General features: G+C 42.1%; 1 protein-coding gene across 1 annotated transcript in view; it reads right to left on the reverse strand.

Moving 5' to 3' along the window:
- Positions 1-1,868: 1,868 nt before the first annotated feature.
- The window catches only part of RAB12 (RAB12, member RAS oncogene family), a 28,622-nt gene continuing 7,676 nt past the window's right edge, over positions 1,869-22,814 (reverse strand). The window contains exons 2-6 of the mRNA XM_010373444.2: positions 15,384-15,444; positions 8,031-8,169; positions 5,725-5,814; positions 4,988-5,092; positions 1,869-3,088 (exon numbers count right to left, since the gene is read on the reverse strand). Coding sequence (XP_010371746.2) covers positions 2,975-3,088; positions 4,988-5,092; positions 5,725-5,814; positions 8,031-8,169; positions 15,384-15,444 — 509 coding nt within the window. The 3' untranslated portion in view covers positions 1,869-2,974. The remainder of the gene's footprint in view (positions 3,089-4,987; positions 5,093-5,724; positions 5,815-8,030; positions 8,170-15,383; positions 15,445-22,814) is intronic.

Below are 22,814 nucleotides of genomic sequence, written 5' to 3' on the forward strand. Positions count from 1 at the left end.
AGAATAAAAATTTAATCAGTCTGGGCCAGTGGCTTACATCTGTAATCCCAATACTTTGGGAGGCCAAGGCGGGTGGATCACTTGAGGTCCAGAGTTCGAGACCAGCCTGGTCAACATGGTGAAACCCCATCTCTACTAAAAATACAAAATTAGTTGGGTGTGGTGGTGCGTACCTGTAATCCCAGCTACTCGGGAGGCTGAGGCAGGAGAATTGCTTGAACCTGGGAGGTGGAGGTTGCAGTGAGCCGAGATCGCGCCATTGCACTCCAGCCTGGGCAACAAGAGCAAAACTCAAAAAAAAAAAAAAAAAAAAAAAATTAAACTCAAGGGCTACCAACCACACTGTCTTCTTGCAAAGTCCAACTTTAGCCCACAAACTATCGTACTAAACAAGAATAGCACTTTTGTTAATACTACAGTTGATAAGACTGAAAACGCAGATACCAAGATTGAGTTGTGACCACAGATTGCTGAATGAGCTACAAATGCCCATGCCAAGCACCAGCTTTTTTTTTGTTGAACTCATGTTTGAGGATGTTTCCTGAGATCACTCCTGGTTCCAGGTCCTCTATCAGTCAGGAAGACAGACACCAATGCGGGATATCTAAACAGAAGGATTTAATACAGGGGACCACACAGTTGTTCAAATTCTAAACCAATGAAGAAGTGAAGGAAGCAGCCACCATCCCTAGGGCCCTGGGGGTAAAAATAGGAGGGCACTGCCACAACTCAGGAGCTCAGAGGAAGGACCCCGGCAAGGCTGGGTCCAAGCTTCTGAGAGGGGAATGCAGACTTGGAGGAGCAGGATCCCAGGGGGCAGAGGGACTGCTGAGGGTACAGTCCAGCAAAGGCTAGGATGACCTGGCTGGCAAGACACTGACAAGCCCAGTTGCCACTGGTACCTCTGACAGGGCGCAGTGAGGTTGGAGCCAGAGGTCCTGCAGGAAGCCGGAGGCTAGAGCTGGTGGTCTGTTGTTGCTCCAGGGAGGCTGATGAGAATGGAAAAATGCCAAGCAAGCCCCTTCTTCCGTCCTCCCAACTTCTAGCTCCTCCAGCAGATTTTCACAGGAAGAGTAGGAGGGTTCGGCGAATCTAGTTGGGAGTCCCAGCCCCAGCATCACAGAGCAGAACACAGAAGGGCAGGCTGGGAGGTGAGGGTCGTAAATCACCGGCAGTCGTGATCAACTGTGGCTGATAAAGGCATATACACGAACTGAAACTCTTTTCCAGAGGACACGACAATCCACAGTTTGCTACAGTTCACTGCTGTGCTGCCATCGCCACTGTCCATCTTCCCCAGCTGAAACTCTGCACCCAGAAACAACAATGCCTCATCTCCTCTCCTGCCAGCCTGGGAACCACCATTCTACGTTGTCTCTATGAATCTGGGTGCTCCATACACCTCATGTAAGTGGCATCAGGCAGTATCAGTCCTTCTGTGACTGCTTATTGCACTCGGCATAATGTCAAGGTTCATCCACGCAGCACATGTGACAGGATTTCCTTCCTTTTTAAGGATGAATATCCCATTGTTTGTACAACACACATTTTGTTTATCCATTATTTTGCTGATGGACATTGGGGCTGTCTCCACCTTTTGGCTCTTGGCAATCCTGCCATGGGCACTGGTGTACAAGTACCTGTTTGAGTTTCTGCTTTCGATCTTTTGGATATAAACCTAGAAGTCAAATTGCTGGATCATATGGTAGCTCTATGTTCAGCCCTTTGAGAAACCATCCAACTCTTTTCCCCAGTGGAGGACCATGCTCTTCCTGTCTGAACACTCAAAAGGATTAAGCTGTGGAGCTCATGGAGAATACTGTCATATGTACAATTTATAACTGGATAAATAAATATGGCAACTCAACTTCATTCATAAATACAAAATTTTATTTGCACTTCATTAGTGTAGAAAGACCACAATGCTTTTCATACCACAACACTCAAGACACACCAAGTTATTCAAATACACAATTACTTATTTACCTTGACTAAACAAAACAGTGCAGTTTAATAAAAGATATACCAAAGATAGAGTTCACAAATTCATTATCAGACCCAAAAAAAAAAAAAAAAAAAAAAAAAAAACACACACACACAGTCTAGGCTTAATCGGAATAAGCTTCACCGTAAAGGGGGAAGTTTCATCATTACAAAGGTACAGAGTGTTTAGGCAAATACACGTATGTTCTCTGATATAGTAAAATGCATCTCTTTAAAATTCCTTTAAACAGGATTTGTTTAGGACAGCAGCGTGTTTTAAAATCTTTTTCTATAGTTTCAAAAACACTTCTTTCTTTATTGAATCTCTGTAGTTCTTAAAAGCATAAAGGTACGTCCCTTAGGAAGCCATGAGAGAGATTCTGCGGCCTTAGGACCAAGTCAAATCCAACCCTTGAACTAGTAATATTCTACTGTTACGTAACATTAATAAATAACCTTCAGTGACGGCCATGAATGGAGCTTTGCTTCGTGGCAGAACACTCCAATACTTCAGATGCTACCACGGGGGGAAATGTCTTGTAAATAAAGAAAAAGCACTTAAGATAGCTTTTTTCCAAAAAGTCTTTAGTTTTACAAATTTTCTTTAAAACAGTAAGCAAAGCACCACGTTCTCTCTTATCAGAGTATCTTCTGTCCTCATAATATAATTAACAAGGACAATTATATTATTTATTTCAAGAAACATTATACCTTTCATTTCTCCCATTCTTCATATTAGAAGTACTAGGTTTCCCAGTGTATGTACACTAGACACTGGGGTAATGAATGAAATATAATAATTTGGAGGGAAATAGGTAACTTATAACCAAAACTTACCCAGGATTGCATATATGCATATTTACAAGTTAGTGTATAGCTCTGACTTGGATTACAAAGTGCGAAAGGAAATTGTCAAAATGATTGTAGTGCAGAATAGAACGTTTTTTCCCCTTTCCAGGAATTGTTTCCACTTTGTCTCCAAAGTAGGAAATCAACAGCATCGGACGTGTGGTCTTGGTGGAGGCAGTTCTGGCGGTATCTCGGGCTCTGGTTGTAATGAGAGGATACTATTGGACAACTCATTCCTTAAAATATCCAGAGGCATCTAAAGGATAAACAAAAAAGACAAATCCATGTTAACTTTAGAAGGTACACATACAGCTGACCCTTGCACATGGGTTTCAACTGCACAGGTCCACTTATATATGGCAGCAAGACCAACCCCAACCCCCACACTCCTACTCAGTGTGAAGACGACACTACTTCATGAAGACCTTTATGATGGTCCACTTCCACTAACCAATATTAAATATATTTTCTCTTCCATATGATTTTCTTTTTTTTTTTTTTTTTTTGAGACGGAGTCTCGCTCTGTCACCCAGGCTGGAGTGCTATGGCCGGATCTCAGCTCACTGCAAGCTCCGCCTCCCGGGTTCACGCCATTCTCCTGTCTCAGCCTCCGGGGTAGCTGGGACTACAGGCGCCGCCACGTCGCCCGGCTAGTTTTTTGTATTTTTTAGTAGAGACGGGGTTTCACCGTGTTAGCCAGGATGGTCTCGATCTCCTGACCTCGTGATCCACCCGTCTCGGCCTCCCAAAGTGCTGGGATTACAGGCTTACGCCACCGCGCCCGGCCATGATTTTCTTAATAACATTTTCTTGGCTTACTTTAAGAAAGTCAAGTTATACTCAGATTTCTGACTATTTAGGGGGTCAGCACCTCTAGCCCCCTTGTTGTTCAAGGGTCAACTGTAAATGCTTTCCAAATTATACAATTATATAAAAAAACAAAGTATTGTTATTGAGAGTCCTCTGATCATTAAAGATCAATTAAACATTAAAATATTAAGCCAAAAAAAAGCCATGTTCAAGACACTTCATATCACAACATGAACAATGCCCAGCCTACTTAGTACCCTATGGTAGAAGAGACCAGATTAACCTCATAAACATGTATTTTCACAGAACCAATAAATAAAAATACATTAATAAATTTTAAAAATGGTCTGCATTCCAAGGAGTAGTTGTATACTTAAAAAGAAAGACATAACCTACCTTGGCAATTATATAAACATTTTTTTTTTTTCCTGAGAGACAGCATCTCATTCTGTCACCCAGGCTGGAGTACAGATACAATCATAGTTCACCATATCAAATTCCTCAAATTCCTGGGTTCAAGCAATCCTCCTGCATCAGCCTGAGTAGCTGGGACCACTACAACCGGGTACATGCCACTACACCTGGCTAATTTTTAAATTTTTTTGTACAGATGGGGTCTCACTATGTTGCACAGTCTGGTCTTGAACTCCTGGCCTCAAGTGATCCTCCCACCTTCCAAAGTGTTGGGATTATAGGTGTGAGCCACCACACCCAGCCTAAACAATTACTTTATTAGAAGCTTCTGAATTATGTTTGAACTGAGCAAATTTCACTTAATAACATAAACTTCAGTTCTTATTAACAATTTTTGAATGTAAGCCTAAAGGTGCCTGAAGAAATCGCTGCTGCTCAATGAAGCTGTCCAGCAATTTTCTTGCAACTCAGCATCACGGAAAGGTCTTTGTAAGGAAGTGGCTCCCACCAGGGAGCAGAGCTGGAAGGGATGCAAGCGCGGCACCACGGGGCTCTCTTTTCCGCTAAGACACCTGCAGACTTGGCTAGGTCTCCAACTGAATTCTCACAGGAAAACAGGGGTGGGAAAAAAGCAAATGTCAAATAAACACAGCACATTGCTACACCCGGTTTAAGTCTACCCTGCCATATCTTACAGCGAAGTGAGTATGCCATATACTAACCCCAAGGACACCAGAAGCCCCCGGGTGGGAAGCGGCTGTCGGTCCAGCAGGCCGAGTGCCTGTGGCCAAGTGAACAACCACACCTGGTTCTTGCGCCTGAGCACCACCACTGTACTTCGGTTTCTAAATACAGTATTCTCAATAAAAAAGTAATAAAGGAATCAACAGGTTTCAGATGATAATACTTTCATAATGAAGACTCTTTTTACCTTTTTCAGAATGTCATCGACAAGTTTCAGAAATATCTCGTCCACATTGAAGTTATCCTTGGCACTTGCTTCACAGAACCGCATCCCAGTTATCTGCTGTGCAAACTGAGAAGAAACACACGCCTATTTCCTCTGTGTGGCTGTCACACAGACCTGCGTGCAAGCATGAGGCCTCTGGGTTCAGTTTCAAGGGAAGGGCTGGGATTAAGGAGTAGAAAATCCCACTGATGCTCAAATATAAAGTTCACAAGTGTAGCACATTCTTACATTATAAGCAACTAGCAACACAAAAGACAATCAAAATCCTTAAGGTGATGCCAGGACCTTCTAGTCAAACGACTTGCCTAAGTTTCTAAAAGTGTAACATATCTGACATTTAAAATGTGAATAGCATCATTTCTCCATGATTCAATCCTTAGCAAAAACCAAGGAAGTTTAAAGTACATTAAAGTAAATTACACAAGCAACTTTATGGCTTAAAATATGTTTCTCTGTATAAAATGTCAGGTTAGGTAATAATGCTGTATACACTAATGTGTTTTTTTTTCCCTTCATTTCAGAATGAATTTAAAGGAGCGGGAAGTCAAAACAGAGCAAACAAAAGAGGAGGATGTGACTGAGTTATCACTGTATCAATAATTTCTTTGTAATTTTTACAATAAGTAATTTATTAAAAGAACCAGTACCTCAAGGGCTAAGCACAGCGTGTCGCGACCGTGCCTCCCGCTCCCTCTCACCTTTTCCCCCTGCTGCCTGGTGATTTCTCTGTCCGTTTCACAGTCCAACTTATTTCCAACTAAGAGAAGCTCTGCATCTTCTGAAGCATACTGTGGGATTTTAAAAGAAGCCACATTTCAAAGATGGGCATCGCCATACACTGACAGCGGAAATGTAAACCAACATGGTATTTTTCATTAATTTCCATTTGTCCATTCACTTCCACTGTCTTTGAGGGTCTACCAGGTCCCAGGCAGGACTGGGCAGGCTGCGAGGCAGGGCTCAGCTCACTACGTCTTAGAAAGAAATGGGGCACAGGCATTAAGAACCACAATGCTCTTGGCTGTTGACCCAACAATTCCCAAGACCCCTTCCTAAGGAAATGATTCAAAATGCAGGCAAAGCTGTATACTCAAAATGGTTATCAACTGAATAAAACCTAAAAGTCAAACAAAATGGCTGAAGAATCAAGTTATTTCAAAAACACAGGCATTTAAAAAAATACACGCTTCAGAAGAACATGGAATGACACAGGAAGGACTCCATGACAGAATATTCACAAAATAAGCAAGACGTAATGCTAAATAGAGTGAAGCCAATTTGGTTTTTCAGGATGCCAGAGCTTTAGATTTTTAATTTACTTTTATGGTTTTCTTTATTTTCCAAATTTCTATAATGAAGGTATCATTAATTTTATAACCAGGAAAAAAAGTTAAGCTACACTTTTAAGTTTAAAAATACAGATAGGCATAAAAAGATTTCTCTCTTTAAAAATGAAGTTAAAGTCTCTTGAGCAACTAATTGTGTATTTCTAGAAAGTTCTTTGAAACCGATTGCAACAAAAGGCACCTGAATAGTGTGGCCATCGCCCAGTCATGCAGCCAGGTGAGGAGTGCCGGCCCCTTATCAGGGAGGTGTGGGTCACAGTGACAGCACTTGCCGCGGGGCTGGGGCAGTGGGACCTGCGCTCAGGAAGCACTCAGGAAATGATGCTGTCACTCAAGTAAAGTGAAAAGCAGCAGTTGATGACAAAAGGAAGACAGCATCAGACCTCAAGACCTGGGCACAGACTCACAAACTCAAGTACCAAACGGGGTAGGATTTAGCCCATTTCTTTTGGTTTTGTATTCATCCTATTAGTTCTAAAAGTTTTAGACTACCAGGACTGTTCGCTTCTAATTTCTATAGGACTGCACTCTGTGACTTCCACATGAGGGGACATCAGTATCAACCGACATGCCAATGGAGGGCCCAGTATGACTGATGCCCAGTGCAGAGCAGGCTGGGGCAGGCACCCCACCTCAGGTCTGATCCAACCTTGCAACCCTGATCGTAACACTTTTTTTTTAATAATAAAAAAAAAAAAAAAGAGAGAGAGAGATGGAGTCCCACTATGTTGCCCAGGCTGGTCTGGACCTCCTGGGTTCAAGTGATCCTCCTGCTTTAGCCTCCCAAAGTGCTGGGATTACAGGTGTGAATCACCACACCCGGCCACCAATCCTAACGCATTTTAAAGAGGCATACATCATCAATGACATGCTTGGTAAAGCTGCCAAACAAGCATCCTCCAACGTTATCTAGCAGACAGGTTTAAATGCAATGTGTAGACAAAATCCAATTTATATTGCATATGCTTGTTATGCAAAGGAACTAAACATGAAATTACTGCACAAGGGGGGAAAAACTCAAAATGTGGTCAACGGTCTATCATCACATCCCACTCCCAACTGCTCTGCCTTCTAAATGTGTATTTGGGAACACGTTTCTTAGAGGAGAACCCACGGTTTACATTAACCACAGCGACGCTGGCTATCTGTATGATTCAATCATGAGCCAAAGGAGAAAGCGAGCTCCTCTTGTTCAAAATGAGGAGCTAAAGGGCATCTGTAATTGCAAGGACAGATGTCCAGTGGGTGACGGAGGCGCGTGGGACATCCGCAGGCACCGTGGAGAAGGCCATCTCTTCAAGGCTGTCACTCAGTGGATATGCATGAGATGAGTGTCCAAGTGACCTTTCCGCAGAAATGAAATATCCTATAACTATTCCATGAAAGCAGCTGGATGTAGTGGAATGAGCATGTTTGGCCTCTGTAGTCTACACAGTCCATGCTACCAGAAAAAAAATCCTGATTCTGGATAAATTTAATTCTTCTTTGCCTCATCCACAATACAGGACTACATCCCTATCCCAAAGGCTATGATGGGCTAAATGATGTTTAGTCTGTATAAAAACATGCTCAATAAATGTGTTTCCCCCACTTCTTTTAATAATGATGAAGACTCACAAGCAGAGAGTTCACACTGGATGGAAAAATGTAACATTTACCTTATCAATCATCTTCATCCATTTTGGCAAATCATCAAACGTCTCCTTCTTAGTGATGTCATACACTAATATGATCCCCTTGGCACTTCTGTAATAAGCTGAGGTAATGCTGTTGAATCTCTCCTGACCTGCTGTGTCCCTAAGAAAAAGCAGCCAAAGTCAGTTCCCAAACAAGGCCCAAAGTGAGCACCACCACATTCCAAAGCAAACACAGATTATGCTTCAGTGTTTCTGCGACAAAAGAACAAGAGTAACCCCTATTTCTCTTTGGCCTGATGACTACAATGAAAGAAAGTAGGAAAAATTCAGGTTGACTAAAACTACGACATACAAAATACCTTTGTATTTAACAACTAAATTAGATGAATGGAGATGAATTATGAACCGAGATCAACATACTCTCCTGAATAACTTTTTCCCTTAAGACAGAAAATCAGCAATAGGAATGCTAATATAACATCAAAATATATGATGTTTTTCTAAAATAAAATGGGGGAAAAGTTTTTAAAATACAGAATTTCCAAACGATCAATTCCTAAGAATTCACACTGTAGGTAATTTACAAAACCATTTGTCAAATACCCAAGAGCAACAATGCCACACAAGGAACACACACTTTATACACATGCATGACCGACTCCACATGTGCACACACAATCAATGGTGGGGATCCTAAGACTGTGAAAATGAATCCCCTCCAAGCCACAAAGAATTCATTTCTCGCTCACTAACCACCACCTAGAGTGCTGGGGGCAGGCATGGGGCACATGTGGCAGCTTACGATGACCACTTCAGATGAGAAAGATCCACAGTTACAACCCCAGCAGGCACAGTCAGGCTAGCAGCACTGAGTCTGTGGAGACAAGCAGGGCCAGCTCTTGAGAATGCCTCTGTCTGGGTCCGGCCACTGGGAGCTCCTCACGTCTGCACTGACATCTGTGCACAGCCACTACTGTCAGTGACAGTAGCTTTTCTGAACTGGTTAGACTCAAACAAAAACATCAGTAAGTCCCAATTACTTTTTTGAGACGGAGTCTAGCTCTGTCACCCAGGCTGGAGTGCAATCAATGATATGATCTTGGCTCACTGCAACCTCCACCTCCCTAGTTCAAGTGATTCTCCTGCCTCAGCCTCCCAAGCAGCTGGGATTACAGGCGCCTGTCACCATGCCTTGCTAACACTGTATTTTTAGAGACCGGGGTTTTACCATGTTGGCCAGGCTGGTCTCAAACTCCTGACCTCATGTGATCCACCTGCCTTGTCTCCCAAAGTGCTGGAATAATAAGTGTAAGCTACCAGCCCAGCCTCCAATTACTTTCAAATCAAGATTTCGAAAATTAGAAAACAAGAATTTTCACAGCAAAAAAGATCTGAAAATCCTGTACACAGTAAAACTTTTTAGTATCTTTCCAGTGTGAAATTTTGTGCAGAAATAAAGCATAAAGTAATTTTTTATTTCTTACCTCATACCTGAAGGACTAATGTAAGCCAACATTAGCTTTGTAATCAATGTGCTGACCTTCTAGAATAAATCATAAGGGTACAAGGAAATTTAATACTCTAAATTATAGATGTGTACTTGACCATATTTCTTCCCCTTACAAAACCATAACTTCTGTTCTAGAAGGTTCTGAGTCCCCAGTCTACTACACTCAGAGGGAAACGGACACGGAGGGAGCCCAAGGAACAGTGAAGATGTGCCGGGAACTGGGCAGTGGGCTGCTTTTTCCCAATTTTCTCAGCCGGGCGTGTTGGTAGGAGCCTGTAATCCCAGCTACTCAGGAGGCTGAGGCAGGAGAAGTGCTTGAGCCCGGGAGGCGAAGGTTGCAGTTAGCTGCGATGGTGCCACTGGTAAGAAACATTTAGTCTCTTCTCTCTGAAGCCAGCTACTTGGAGGCTTCATCTACATGGTAAAACCTAGGTCTCCACAACTCTTTAGAGTAACCCAGACATTCCTTTCTATAGATAATAACTCTTTAAACCAACTGCCAATCAGAATATGTTTAAATCTACCTATGACCTGGAAGCCCCAGCCCCTTTGAGCTGTCTCACCTGTCCAGATCGAACCACTGTAAATCTTACATGTACTGATTGATGTATTATGTCTCCCTAAAATGTATAAAAGCAAGCTGTACTCTTGACCACTTTGGGCACAGGTTGTCAGGACCACCTGATGCTGTGTCATAGGTGTGTCCTTGGCCCTGGCAAAATAAACTCTCCGATTGAGATCTGTCTCAGATACTTTTTGGTTTATATCTTGTATTGTGATAAGCCTAGAAACTGTTTGAGAACCACTGCAAATTTCTAATTCCAATAAGGCTCAATGGAGAATGCTTCCAATAGGAAGGACTGACACTCGCAAAGCGATTTCTTTAAAGAGCATCTATGATTTAGCTTCACCCAAAGAATCCCAACCAAGTGCGCCACAGTGGAGTAAGCTGGGGGGCAACCGGCTCTTCCATGCAAGGCCACCGGACCTCTCATCCCACAGCAGGGAAGTTCCCTTAGGCATCTGTGGGACTGGGTCCCTAAAAACACCACTTGACCATGTTGCTATAATTTATGGCTTTCTTCAGAGGAGACCTGCCACCAAATTAGTTTCCATTAGTGATGCCTTATTGTCAAACAAGCAGAAAAGCTCACTGGCAAATTCATTTCCACATAAAGCAAAGCCATTAGCTTTGCCTCAGAGGATTATGAGTATCCCCTGCTGTCCTGACTGGAAGGTGAGGAGGGCAGAGGCAGGTATGTTTCTGTCTACCCAGGTCCTGCAGTACACGATCAGTAGATATGCGCTGGTAACATGTTTAAAAATTAGAAAGTTGACGCCACGTCAGGCAAGACAAAGAAACTTCATTTTTTGACCTCAGAACTGCAAAAAAAAAAAAAAAAAAAAAACCAAAAAGGAAATCTGAAGAATATGATAGATGGAGACTGAATTTTTCAGGATTTCTAAAAGCAACTTAAAGACTTCACTAACAGTCACCTTCAAGGCGGCTGAGAAGGAACAGAGCTGATCCCATTTGGTTTCCATAAAGAGTCAGTGAATAAGATTATTTCTCTAATCCTAAGCATTTAGGGGTATACTTTACTAGTTCCAAACCAACAAAGAGTTAAATCTTTCAGAGGGTGGTTTACCATCCTCACAAGTTATGGCTTGTCTAAATCAGGATTCAATCAAACGTTTTTAATGTTGAAAAATATTTTGTGCTATTTGATTACTGTTACAAAACATTTTCCATTTCTTTAAAAAGTTAAAAATAATAAGCATTTTCTCTACTCTGAAATTGGTGGTTAACAATATAGCTGAATCACAAATTTAAATAACAATCAGATTCAAGATCTTCAACAAGCATTTTAGGAATTACATACTTTAATAAACTTTTATTCTAGGCAATTTTAATCTGGTTTTCGGTGTAAGTCAACTCACATGCACTTCTATATACACTGAATGACTTTAGAATCCAGAAACTGGAGGCACAAAACCAGAGAAATTACAGATAATAGGAGTTTTAATAAAAACAATCGAAGAACAGGGAGAGTAAAAGCCAATTTTGATGTAGCTTAAAATGTTTTTGCATGAATAGCACACTTAGGAATCCCAGAAACATTAAGAACCTCAACATGAAGTAGTCAGCTGCCTCTACTGACTTTAAGTCCAATGTAAGGAAAGAGGATAGAAACCTCGAAATTCAAAACCTGAGGCAATCGTTCTAACGCCAATGAGCAGATTGGTTTAGTTTACAAAAATCCCAATGAGGAAACATGAACTAGTTCAGCACTCCCCATTTAAGCCCATTCCTTAAATGCCACTGTCTGGGCCTGGCTCTGAAGGCTGGGGGTAGAAAAGCATGTTTCTTTGAGACACGATTCCATACTCCCAAAATATTTGAGCTGAGAAAGCTTTCATTTTCTATTCCTCTCAAAACTGCCTTTGCTTGATTTATTTTCCTTACGTACTAAATTATCTGCTATCATGTACAGCCAAAGAATAATAAGTGAAATGCTGATTTCATTCAGCAAGTATTTCTTAAATATCTATGATGTGCCAGCACCATAAAAATCCCACACAAATCTCTACTTTTCAGAAAATTAGATTATATCAATGCACTGATCATGCTTTCACCTTTCTATGAAAAGGCAGAATCCTACTATTTCCCTCTTTTTCTCCACAAACCTGAGTTTTCACTGTAATGATAAGGTACGGATTTCTAGAGGTTTGCAAGTTTTTAATGTCAGCTCAATCATCGTTTACCACAGTGAGCATATGCCACCTTATTCTGATTTCTCTATCTGCTTTTTGTGCAAATTAAAAAAATCCTGCAGTTCTGTTTTCCCAGTTTGGTAATACAACAATGCTTGGAGAATTCAAAGCCTCTTATTTGTTGTATTTAATACATCCACTTAAATTATTAAATTACTAATTTTCAGGGCATACACCAATTTAGGGTATGAAATATTCCCCCTCTTCCAAGCGGAGAACAAAAGGAATGATGCCAACCTAAGAATGCTGGTTAAAACAAAGTCCCCCAACACTGGACTGGTTCCACAGGCAGAACAAAGGGCCCTTATACGAAGCATTTCAATTCTGTGTTTGCCTAAAGGTAAGAGGCAAATTTCATGGCTTCAAGTCCATCTCAACACAACTCCAAGTTCAGTATAAATAATTTCCAGGACACCATTTGGATGTAAATTCATCAAACTACATTCTAGTCAACACGTTTTATTTCAGCTACTTATATAAAGTTCTAACATTCATTAGAAATACTTTAAAGTACAGAGAAGAGAAAAATGGTCCTTTTTCTGACCACAGATAATCAACTAACTGACATATGTGGCAATGACATAAAACGTGATGTAAAAATGTAACAGACACCTGCAGCTTTTGGTACTTTTAGATTTTAGGAATCTACAGTAAATAACGCACTTCTTTCAACAAGATTCTCCTATGAAAACCGAATGGCAATGCTTTCATGCCAGTCTAGAAAATCGGAGCAGAGCTATCTATTATTAGCATAGCACAATCCACTGCACCTCCTTCAGGGACCCTTTCCAGCTACACAGGCGCCTTCTATGCCCTCAATGGATGAGAGTGAAACGACAATATGCCCACAACAAAGCAGATTATGCCAGCAGCAGCACAAGGGCTGCGCCTCACCCCAAAAGAAGCCACCCATTACTTTAAAACACTAATACAAATTAGAATTATGATTCTAACACTTCCTTTTTACCTACTGCATAGCAATAATGAAGAAAAAGGTTTTCATCTTTTACATATAATATTTCAGAAGATAAAAATCTTATTTTGAGTATTATGTGACCAACAAAATGGCTGGCCTGTAGTAGATACATGAGTCACTGTTCAAAACCTCCCTGCAGGAAAAGAGTCACTGGAATATTCCATGTAGAAAACTCGCAATCAACCATTCCGTAAGTCCAGTGCATGTCATTCTTCCTCCCTTAGTTACACTCGTTGCCAGTGCTGTACAGCTGCACAGATTTACAGAACGAAAAAGTAGTAAAGAGTCAAGGGAGAATCAGGAGAGGGAGGGGGTCATTTGGAAAATGCTTTGACATACAAGAGAAAAATGGGTTCTGAGTGCCCGCTGCTCTTCGCAGAACCACAGTATCTCACGTTCCACACGGGCAGGATTCACGTTCCACACCGGGGGGGGCGGGATTCACATTCTACACGGGCGGGGGCAGGAATTCCACCAGGTAGGGCCCTCTTAGCTCAGAGTCCAGGGCACTGTAGTCAGTTTCCAGGAGTGATCAATGTCACCAGCACAGACTTAGTGGGCAGAGCTTTTGGGAGGCACCAGGACATTTGGACATACTTTATAAACCAGAATACTGCCACCAAAGATAAAGATGGAAGTATTAATGCATTAATTAAGACATGTGCCACAGTCATCAGGCATGGCTGTCACCCATTAAGGCAGGTGTCACATATTCTAATAATGTTTACATCACTTTTGTGGGGCAATATTCTCATCAAAAAGTACCTCCCACAGGTACTAGGAACAGAGAGAGGCATATCCCAAATCCTTTTGAAGGTGGTTTTTACCTTACAGAGCTTATCATTAGAAACAGCAGCTTGTGTGCAAAACACTTTGTTGCCATTTCCAGCATTTAAAAGCTGGGCTGCAATGTACGAAAAGCCTGCAGGACTAGCGCAGGAAGAAATATCTATTTGCTATTTATTTAAAGTATTCAGACAAGGCTTAATGTTTCATAATCAAGCCAAAAACGAAAATATGTAGACCAAACACACAACACAAAAGAAAACAAACAAACAAAAAACCCAAATCAAAAAATCTTTGAAGTGTGTCATACAGTGAAGGGCGACCAAATGAAGATATTACCTCAGACACCTCCAGTAGGCAGACACTGCGGCTCGGCTGCAGCTGCGGCCCAGACAGGGACACGGATGGAGAATGAAGACATGGCACTAACATTCAAGCATTAGGTGACCGATGATGCCACAGATGAAGCAGCAATTAACGCAGATGAAAGCAAACACACACATGGTGGACAAACAATCAGAGCTGAGGGTGACCTGCCAAGAGGAGTTAGTAAGCTGAGTACACCGCAGCTGTGGCATTCAAAACAAAAAGGCATTCTCAGAGGACCTCAGTGGGGCCACTTTTAAGCCATCGCCAGACCACCAGACCAGATCTTGTCCCTTCTTCCACAGAGAGGTCGCTAGTACCTGCGGGCTGTTAACAGGTTAATAGCGAACAGAAAGCTCTTAGTGCTGAGTGTGGTTATAACACAGCTGGTTGAGCCTCTCATTCCAACTGTGATTTGAGAAGGGGTCTGGATTCATTTCTGGTAGGCATGAGTGGGGGCTCACGTCCCGTGGAATCAGCAGTATAGCCGGGAGGAGTATGCCCACTCATAGTAATAGTCACACTGTGCCAAGAAGCTCTGGAACTGTCTGCAGGGCCCTGCCTTCAGATTGCGCAAATCTGGTTATGAACATATTGGGCTTTGACTACTATCATACAAAATGAAGACGTGAAGACAAGCATTTGAGCAATCATTTTAGTAGTGACACTTTTGATATTACATAAATGATTTGAAAATAGAGGCAAAAAGGTTCCAAACTAGCTACCATTAAGGTAACATTCTTCTGTCCACAACTGCTCCCCATGGGCAAGTGGCATATAACATAACAGCTTTATCTAAATTCTTTCTCTTGATGGAAACACTGTCCATTTAATTTTAAAATGAGCAAAAGAGGAGAAAAGTAGGAGAGGCAAATCAGCTCAAACAGTTCATTTTATTAGACAAGTGCATGGACTGTTAAACACACAAAGCACAGAATGGGGTGCAGACTCTCCCACTTACCAGATCTGTAATCTAATTTTCTTTCCTCTTAGCTCTACGGTTTTGATTTTGAAGTCAACACCTGTAAATAAAACAAATAAATGTGAAGCAAAAACAACAAAGATGCAATTTGTCATATAAAATAATCCTACTTGTGTATTTTGTTATCATTATCAGAAAAAAAGAAAACCCCACGAAACCTGACATCACTTAATTCCAAGGAAAAGGAACATCTGCACCGGTATCTGTAACCTCCCATCTCTCACGCTTCAGTCCACACTGGGAAGCTTGGCCCATGTTATGTCTTATCCTGAATAATTGGTCTAGTATTTGCTGTTCATAACACAACTTATTACTACCACAGTTCAGCACAGAAACCAGTTTAAAATGACATTTAATAACTACATCGACAAATAAGTGGCTTTAAAAGGGTTTCTCAGGGAAAATTCTTATATGGAACACTGGAAACTTAATCAAACTTAATCAACCTTAGTCAAACAGCCTTAGTCTGAGAATTTAGAAATTATTGTACTAAAAATTTCAGTACTCATGAAAATTTTAGGTAAATATAAGCATAACATTATATTATCAACAGTGAGATTTAAAAATTTACTCTTATACAAATTAACATACCCAACTTTAATTTTTATTCATTTTAATACTGCTAAGCCAATCATCATGTATCTTTCCTTTTCAGTTTAGCCTGTAAAGCTTCAGATATATTTTTAAAACCAAGTTTTCATTTGTGTATGCTACCTTATATGCCTTCCAGTTATACAAAACGTAAATATTTCACAACAATATTTTATTGCACAATTTTCACAACTAAGGCAAACAAAAGGGATACTGGCTGAATTTAGAACTAGAGACACCATCCCCACAGGAACGGCTTCCTGACAGCTTCCTTGGGACCCGGGGTGTAGATGATCCCAGTTCCCCGGACCAGCAGGTGGCCATGTTTGTGAGTGGTATGGTGGCTGCAGAGGACAAGGCCCTGGCCATGCTCTGACTGCCCATCTCTGGGCACTGATGAGGTGCTGCGGTCAGATGGGGCTCTCGAGGGGAAGTGGAAGACAGGTGACCGAGTTTTATAATGAGTAACACTGCGGACACCAACTGCCACACAAAAGGCATGGTTACAGCCCTGGGGCGGTGTGTGGCCAGGGAGGCAGCCCTCCTGCCCCAGGAGAGAAGTTTTGAATATAAAGTGTTACAAGAAAACAAAGCCAGAGAGCACTACTCCATGTCAATTTTTAACCTCCCACATAACACATAATTTCAGATGTCCCTGAAGGAAAGCTAGTTAATTCAATTTCACTTTCAGTTCTGGAGATGATTTGCTTTCCAAAGTCAAAGGAAGCTCAGACACTGCCTTGACCCAGGAGGCAGGTTCTGCATGATGGAGAACCTTGAAGAGAGTGGCTTAACACTCAGCTGCAAGGAAACTGCAATTTCAAGTGTTACTATACAAGACACACAAAATAGCGCAGATATTTGCTATCTGGTTTAAAGCAGCACAGTTTAATGACAAAACACTGTCTTCATATTAACATAGCGTTAGGATTTCACTGCTGTCATGCTACCCTGTGATGGAATTTACTCATCAAATGCATCATCTGTGATGACTACTAGGCTATTTTACTTTTGTTTCAATTACTTCACGTAAGTTTGTTTTTAAAATGTAATTAAAGGAGCTGTACTTTTGTAAACCTTGTGGCAGCGGCTGGTACTTTATTGAAAAGAACTGGCAGATGATACTTCTTTCGAGCTATGCTTCAAATTGAGGAAGAGTCCCTGAAACAGCTAGAGCAGATAACCTTTGTTTTGACTACACTGTTTTCTCTGCGTTGTAACAATGGAGTCTGAATATGTCAGACCGCCTTTTCCAACCAACCTGAGCAACTTACCCAACTCCAGCAGTCCTACACTAGGACTATTTTGTAACCACAAAATTTAATGAATAAAAATAAAAGGCTAGGCCATTAATATTCAAAATCAGGAAATAAGTGGTAACATTATCACTATGTCATTATAAACACATTATTAGCTCTAATAGGAAAACAAAGCAAAGATTACCTGACAGTAAACAGGGCTAAGAACCTGTTTCAGTACTGAGTACTCACAGACAAAAAGGGAACAGACACCGGGGCCTACCTGAGGGTGAAGGGTAGAAGGAGGGAGAGGACTGAAAAACTACCTGTCGAGTCCTATGCTCACTGCCTGGGTGACAAAATCATCTGTACACCAAACTCCCAAGACATGCAATTCACCCATGTAACAAACCTGCACATGTTCCCCCTGAACCTAAAATAAAAGTTGGAAAGGAAAAAACAAAAGAAAAAAAGAATCTGTTTAGCCAAAATGAAGACTATCTTACAGTGAGTAGACTGAATGACAATTAACAACACAACAGGAAAGCACCCAGGTTCCGTGAGTAAAACCAGTTCCTTCAAACAGTCCTTGCTCTTACACGAAATACCCTATACCTATACCGTATCTCACAGCCATTACGCAGCCTGCAATGACTGGAAACGTAATCCAATTTTTGGCTTAGAAACATACACCTGTATCAAAGTACACAACTAAACATTTCTAAAAACTTTCTTACATTAAAAGTCAAAAATATCCCTTAATATTGTCTATTTTTAATATTGGGATGTCAGAGAAGTGATAATGATCCTCAATAAAAGGAAAAAAGTCATCAATAACCTCAAATATCTGGGAGATTATTTAGGAAAAATCAACAGAGTTCCTGTCACAGAAGAGGAAATGTTTACAAACAACCAAGGGACAAAGAGGGTGGCGATTTCACTGCTGTCTCCAACCCTGTTGAAAACCGGCTTCCTACAGGTATCTTGACTAAGAGAGGAAGCAACAAGCCCTCGCCACTCAGCTGATGGCGACAGTCCCTGCCGTTGAAAACCTGTCACACTGACCTAACGTCACACACCAGGCACTTGGCAGAGCGTCTTTCTTTGCTGTTCTCTCTTCTTAGAGAACCTCCTTGTCTGCCCAGAACCCTTTGAAGCCCTAGATTTCCCATCTGAACTCTTCTGATTGCACCGCCTTTACCCTTGTCTTTATCTACGTTCCAGTTCTTGGCCCTGAACTCTCTTCTAGTCCACATCACATCGTTCCTTCTTTGCTGGCCTCCCCCACAGGCTGTGTGCCTACCCTCTGAGGATGCAGTCATCTTCAGCCCCCTAAAGTCTAGGACACGGCCTGGCACACAACGACAACTCAATAAATCTGATGGCTGGAAATTGCTCCTTCTTCTCCATCAAATGCTGTATATATAAGAAGAAATGTGACTTATTTTTGGAAAAAATCGGGAAATTCAGGACTGATTAGTTAAAAAAAAAAAAGGCATCTGAGTAGCAGGTGCGGAATGGAAGCAGTGAACGTAGGGGTGCCCAGCACACGGGAGAAATATGAGTGTGTGCGGCAACACAGCCTCTCTTTTCTCCTACAGTTCCTCACAGGATGGGGCAGCCATCCTTGCTCACAGCCTCTCCCTACACACACTGATCCCAGAGGATTATGGTAACAGTTTCTCCATCCATTCCCTTAGACAGAGAACTGGTCTACTAGGTGAATTACTCTGGTGAGAGGAGCTTGCTTTTCTTTAGGCTTACCAATTTTATGGAAGTCTTTCTAAAAGTATTTTAACAATGCTTTCGAAAAGCACACAGGCCACAGAGTTACACTATTATCAAAGGTCTTAGACTGCTCTATTTAAGTCAGTCTTTTCTTTTTTTTTTCCCCTTGAGTCAAAAAAAAAAAAGGCTTTGTCACCCAGGCTAGAGTGCAGTGGCAAGATCATAGCTGACTGTAGCCTCCAACTCCTGCGCTCCAGCGATCCTCCCACCTCAGCCTCCCGAGTCCCTGGGTCTACAGAAGTGCACCACTGCCACTAACTGATTTTGGTTTCTGTAGAGATAGCATCTCACTACGTTGCCCAGGCTGGTCTCAAACTCCTGGGCTCAAGGGATCCTCCTACCTCAGCCTCTCAAAGTGCTGGGTTTATAGGCATGAGCAACTGTGCCGGTGTCTTATTCTTGACCTTAATTTCCTTTAGTACGAATGACACTGGATATCTGTCAAATACTCCATATCCAAGCCTCACAGCAGCCAGTGATGGGGAAACTATTACCCTCATTTTATAAAGACATCATGATGAGCAGAGAGAGGACAGGGTAATTTGCCTATAATCCTACCACAGGCCAGAGAAGCAGCAGAACCTAGACTCAAATTTACACCACTGCCCACAGTGAAAGGTTAGTGCAGTAAAAGTCAGATGGGTGAAAAAACAGAAACGCTTAAGATGTTCTCAAGCGGCTCACAGTTCCCACAGCCAAGCTGTGAAGACAACGCCTGACCTTGCGCTCTGCCTTCTTGCTGGCTGTCTTTCACATACACGTCTTAGCAACAGCAGGAGGAATCCCCGGACTTAGTGCTTGTAAGATTTCTATGCTCCCCTTTAAGCAAAACATTTGCACATGACTGTTTCTTTTTGCTGGGCCATAAGAAGTTACAAAAGTGAAAATGGCAAAAATACGCAGAAACTTCTTTCTTTACACTCCTTTCAGGTAAAAAGCCTAAACCACCACTGTGGTCCACATCTAGGACTATGGCTGAGAGGACTGTGCCCTCTTACTTCATGCCCACGTCACTTCTCCTAGTTCCACCAAAGATCTGGAGTTTGGACCAGACCATAGATTTTACTTAATATTTTGAAGAAGCTGAAGGATTTCCATATACTTGAAGTTAAGTCTCAATACAAACAGTGGTTGTGATGTCACTGCCAATTTATAATAATGACCTTAAGTTTTGTACAGTGGCTTTTCTTCGAAGGATGTATCTTACACAATGTTATCTAAAATTGGATATAATATTCTACTAAGGGATTGGATTGTAAGCATTTTCAGTGAGTTGTGAGAAAATAAATGAAGGAACATGTTGAGGTTACAGAGACAGGCAAATCTAGCACTAAAAACAAGTTACGTGGGCACAAGGCCAGTCTTCTGCCCAAACTCTACCACCTACCAGGGAAGAACTCAAAATGAATTCTCGTCCCATATAAGGAAAAGGGAATGTGGCCAGGCGCAGTAGCTCACACCTGTAATCCTAGCACTTTGGGAGGTCAAGGCGGGCAGATCACGAGGTCAGGAGATCGAGACCATCCTGGCTAACACGATGAAACCCCATCTCTACTAAAAATACAAAAAAATCAGCCAGGTGTGGTGGTGGGCGCCTGCAGTCCCAGCTACTCAGGGGGCTGAGGCAGGAGAATGGCGTGAACCCAGGAGGTGGAGATTGCAGTGAGCGGAGATCGCGCCACTGCACTCCAGCCTGGGGGACAGAGCAAGGCTCCATCACAAAAAAAAAGAAAAAAAAAAAAAAGGAAAAGGGAATGCAAACTCACTGCTAGTAGACCTGTCTTGTGACATCCTACTATTGAATATTATCTGGCTTTTCCCATTTAAGCTGTGTGGTACGGATTTAAATAGAAACTAAGTACCATAACTGTAAAATATTTTGCTCAACTCAGAAGCAGGTACTATTAAAATCCTAATGTTACCCTGTGTCATTGAAAAAATGCTTATCCAGGCCTAAGGGTGTCAAACGTGCATCCAGGTGTAAGAAGATCTGTCCTCGCCTGCACTCCAGGGTTGGCATACTCCCCCCCAGCAAATAAAGCCCACCCTGTACACAGAAGCACAAGGAGACAGCCTTGCACTTGACTGGAACAATGACATCATGGACTGCATCAGGGAGGGGAGGTCAGAGGGACAGTTGGAGGTCCTAGGCCTCCAAGGAGAGGCATGGCTGGAGCCCAGCAGAGCGAGTGGACAGTTCCTCTCATGGAAGTATATACGTACGAGAATTCCACAGAAAGGTGTGTGTTCTCTTCACAAATCAAGATTAAGAACTAACTTTTGTGGTGTTTGCTATATTTCAGATAATATTCTAAGGGTCTTCATTAACTTATTACAATGTATATTCATTAACAATATTATGAGGTAGATATTACTGTCTACATTTTATAGATGAAAAAACGGAAGTCAGGGAAGCCAGCAGACTGCCTAAGGTAACCAAGCTGGTGAGCATGAGGGCACAGATTTGAACCTGGGCTGCCTGGCTCTGGGCCGTGCTCCTCCCTGTGCACTGCGCAGCCCCACCTGATGAACAAGAGGTAGAGGCTGGAAGGGAGCTAAGAACATATACCCAAGGCTGAAAAAGAACTTTGCATTGCTAGGCAAGCATATAAAATTAACACTAAGACAGGGTGGATGGCTGGATGGCTGGCTGGCTGGCTGGGACAGACTCCATCCCTGCACCAGGTGGCCTTCTCCACTCCTTGGCTTCAGACAAACTCCCATCTGAAATGCTACCAGGTTATTTTGAGTTTCTGGTCAAAAGAGGAGGAGAATATTTAAAGGGAAGAGAAGAAAAAACTCATGATCAAACAGTGGATTGTTAACATTTTCTTCATATGCAAAAAACTTGAACTTCACTACTACTCAGAACGGATCCATGAAAATGCAGGGACTGTCGGACAGATTATGTTTTATCCAGGACATGTGATTACATTTTGAAATTTATACCATCTGTATATATCAGTGTAAATCATTACAGGGTAAGGATTTTTTTATGGAGTGTTTAGAGTTTTCGGATCTACAGGATAAATCAGGAGAAGAGAATTATAAATTGCCTTTTCTATGCCAGACATGTAAGATATTTTAACTTCATTTATGCCTATACTGTGACATGTGAACAAAGTGTAAATCCCGCTTTGTTTTTCTTCTGAGTTAAGACACTGAGGTAAGTTGCTTGCCTAAGGACAGCTGGCAGCCTGTCGTGGAGCTGGGACTTACATGCAGGACTCTATGCCTGCCTCTAAAATCTCTTTCCACAAACACCATGGCTTGGGAAGACAGCGGTGGCCAAGGAGAATGTGGAGCATTTTTTCTTTTTTGAGACAAGGTCTCACTCTGTCACCCAGGCTGGAGTACAGTGGCACAATCACTGCCGGCTCATCTCCAGTACAGTGGCACATCTCCCTGGCTCAAGTGATCCTCCCGCCTCAGCCTCCCAAGAAGCTGGGACCACAGGTATGCACCACCACACCAGGCTAATTTTTGTATTTTTTTTGTGGAGATGGGGTTTCGTCATGTTTTTACTTTTTAAGTAAAAAGTGAAAATTGGATTGCAGGTGTGACTGCCAGTCGACAAGTGTTGAGATCCTACCACACACGGCTTGAAGAGGGGAGAGGAGGCATGTGAAAAACACAAAGCTCCTCATTTATAGGGGCCCATTCCTTCGCCCAAGTGCTGACATGGAGTTGGAAGTGCAGGTTGTTTGGTTAACCAGGCACCAGAAACCAAAGGGTGGAGTTTGTCAGAGCTGGAGGGAAAACATGTTCTATGGAATCCAGTGCTCTGCTCAGC

Source organism: Rhinopithecus roxellana, chromosome 21 (genome assembly GCF_007565055.1).
Source record: "Rhinopithecus roxellana isolate Shanxi Qingling chromosome 21, ASM756505v1, whole genome shotgun sequence".
In the NCBI taxonomy this organism is placed as follows: Eukaryota; Metazoa; Chordata; class Mammalia; order Primates; family Cercopithecidae; genus Rhinopithecus; species Rhinopithecus roxellana.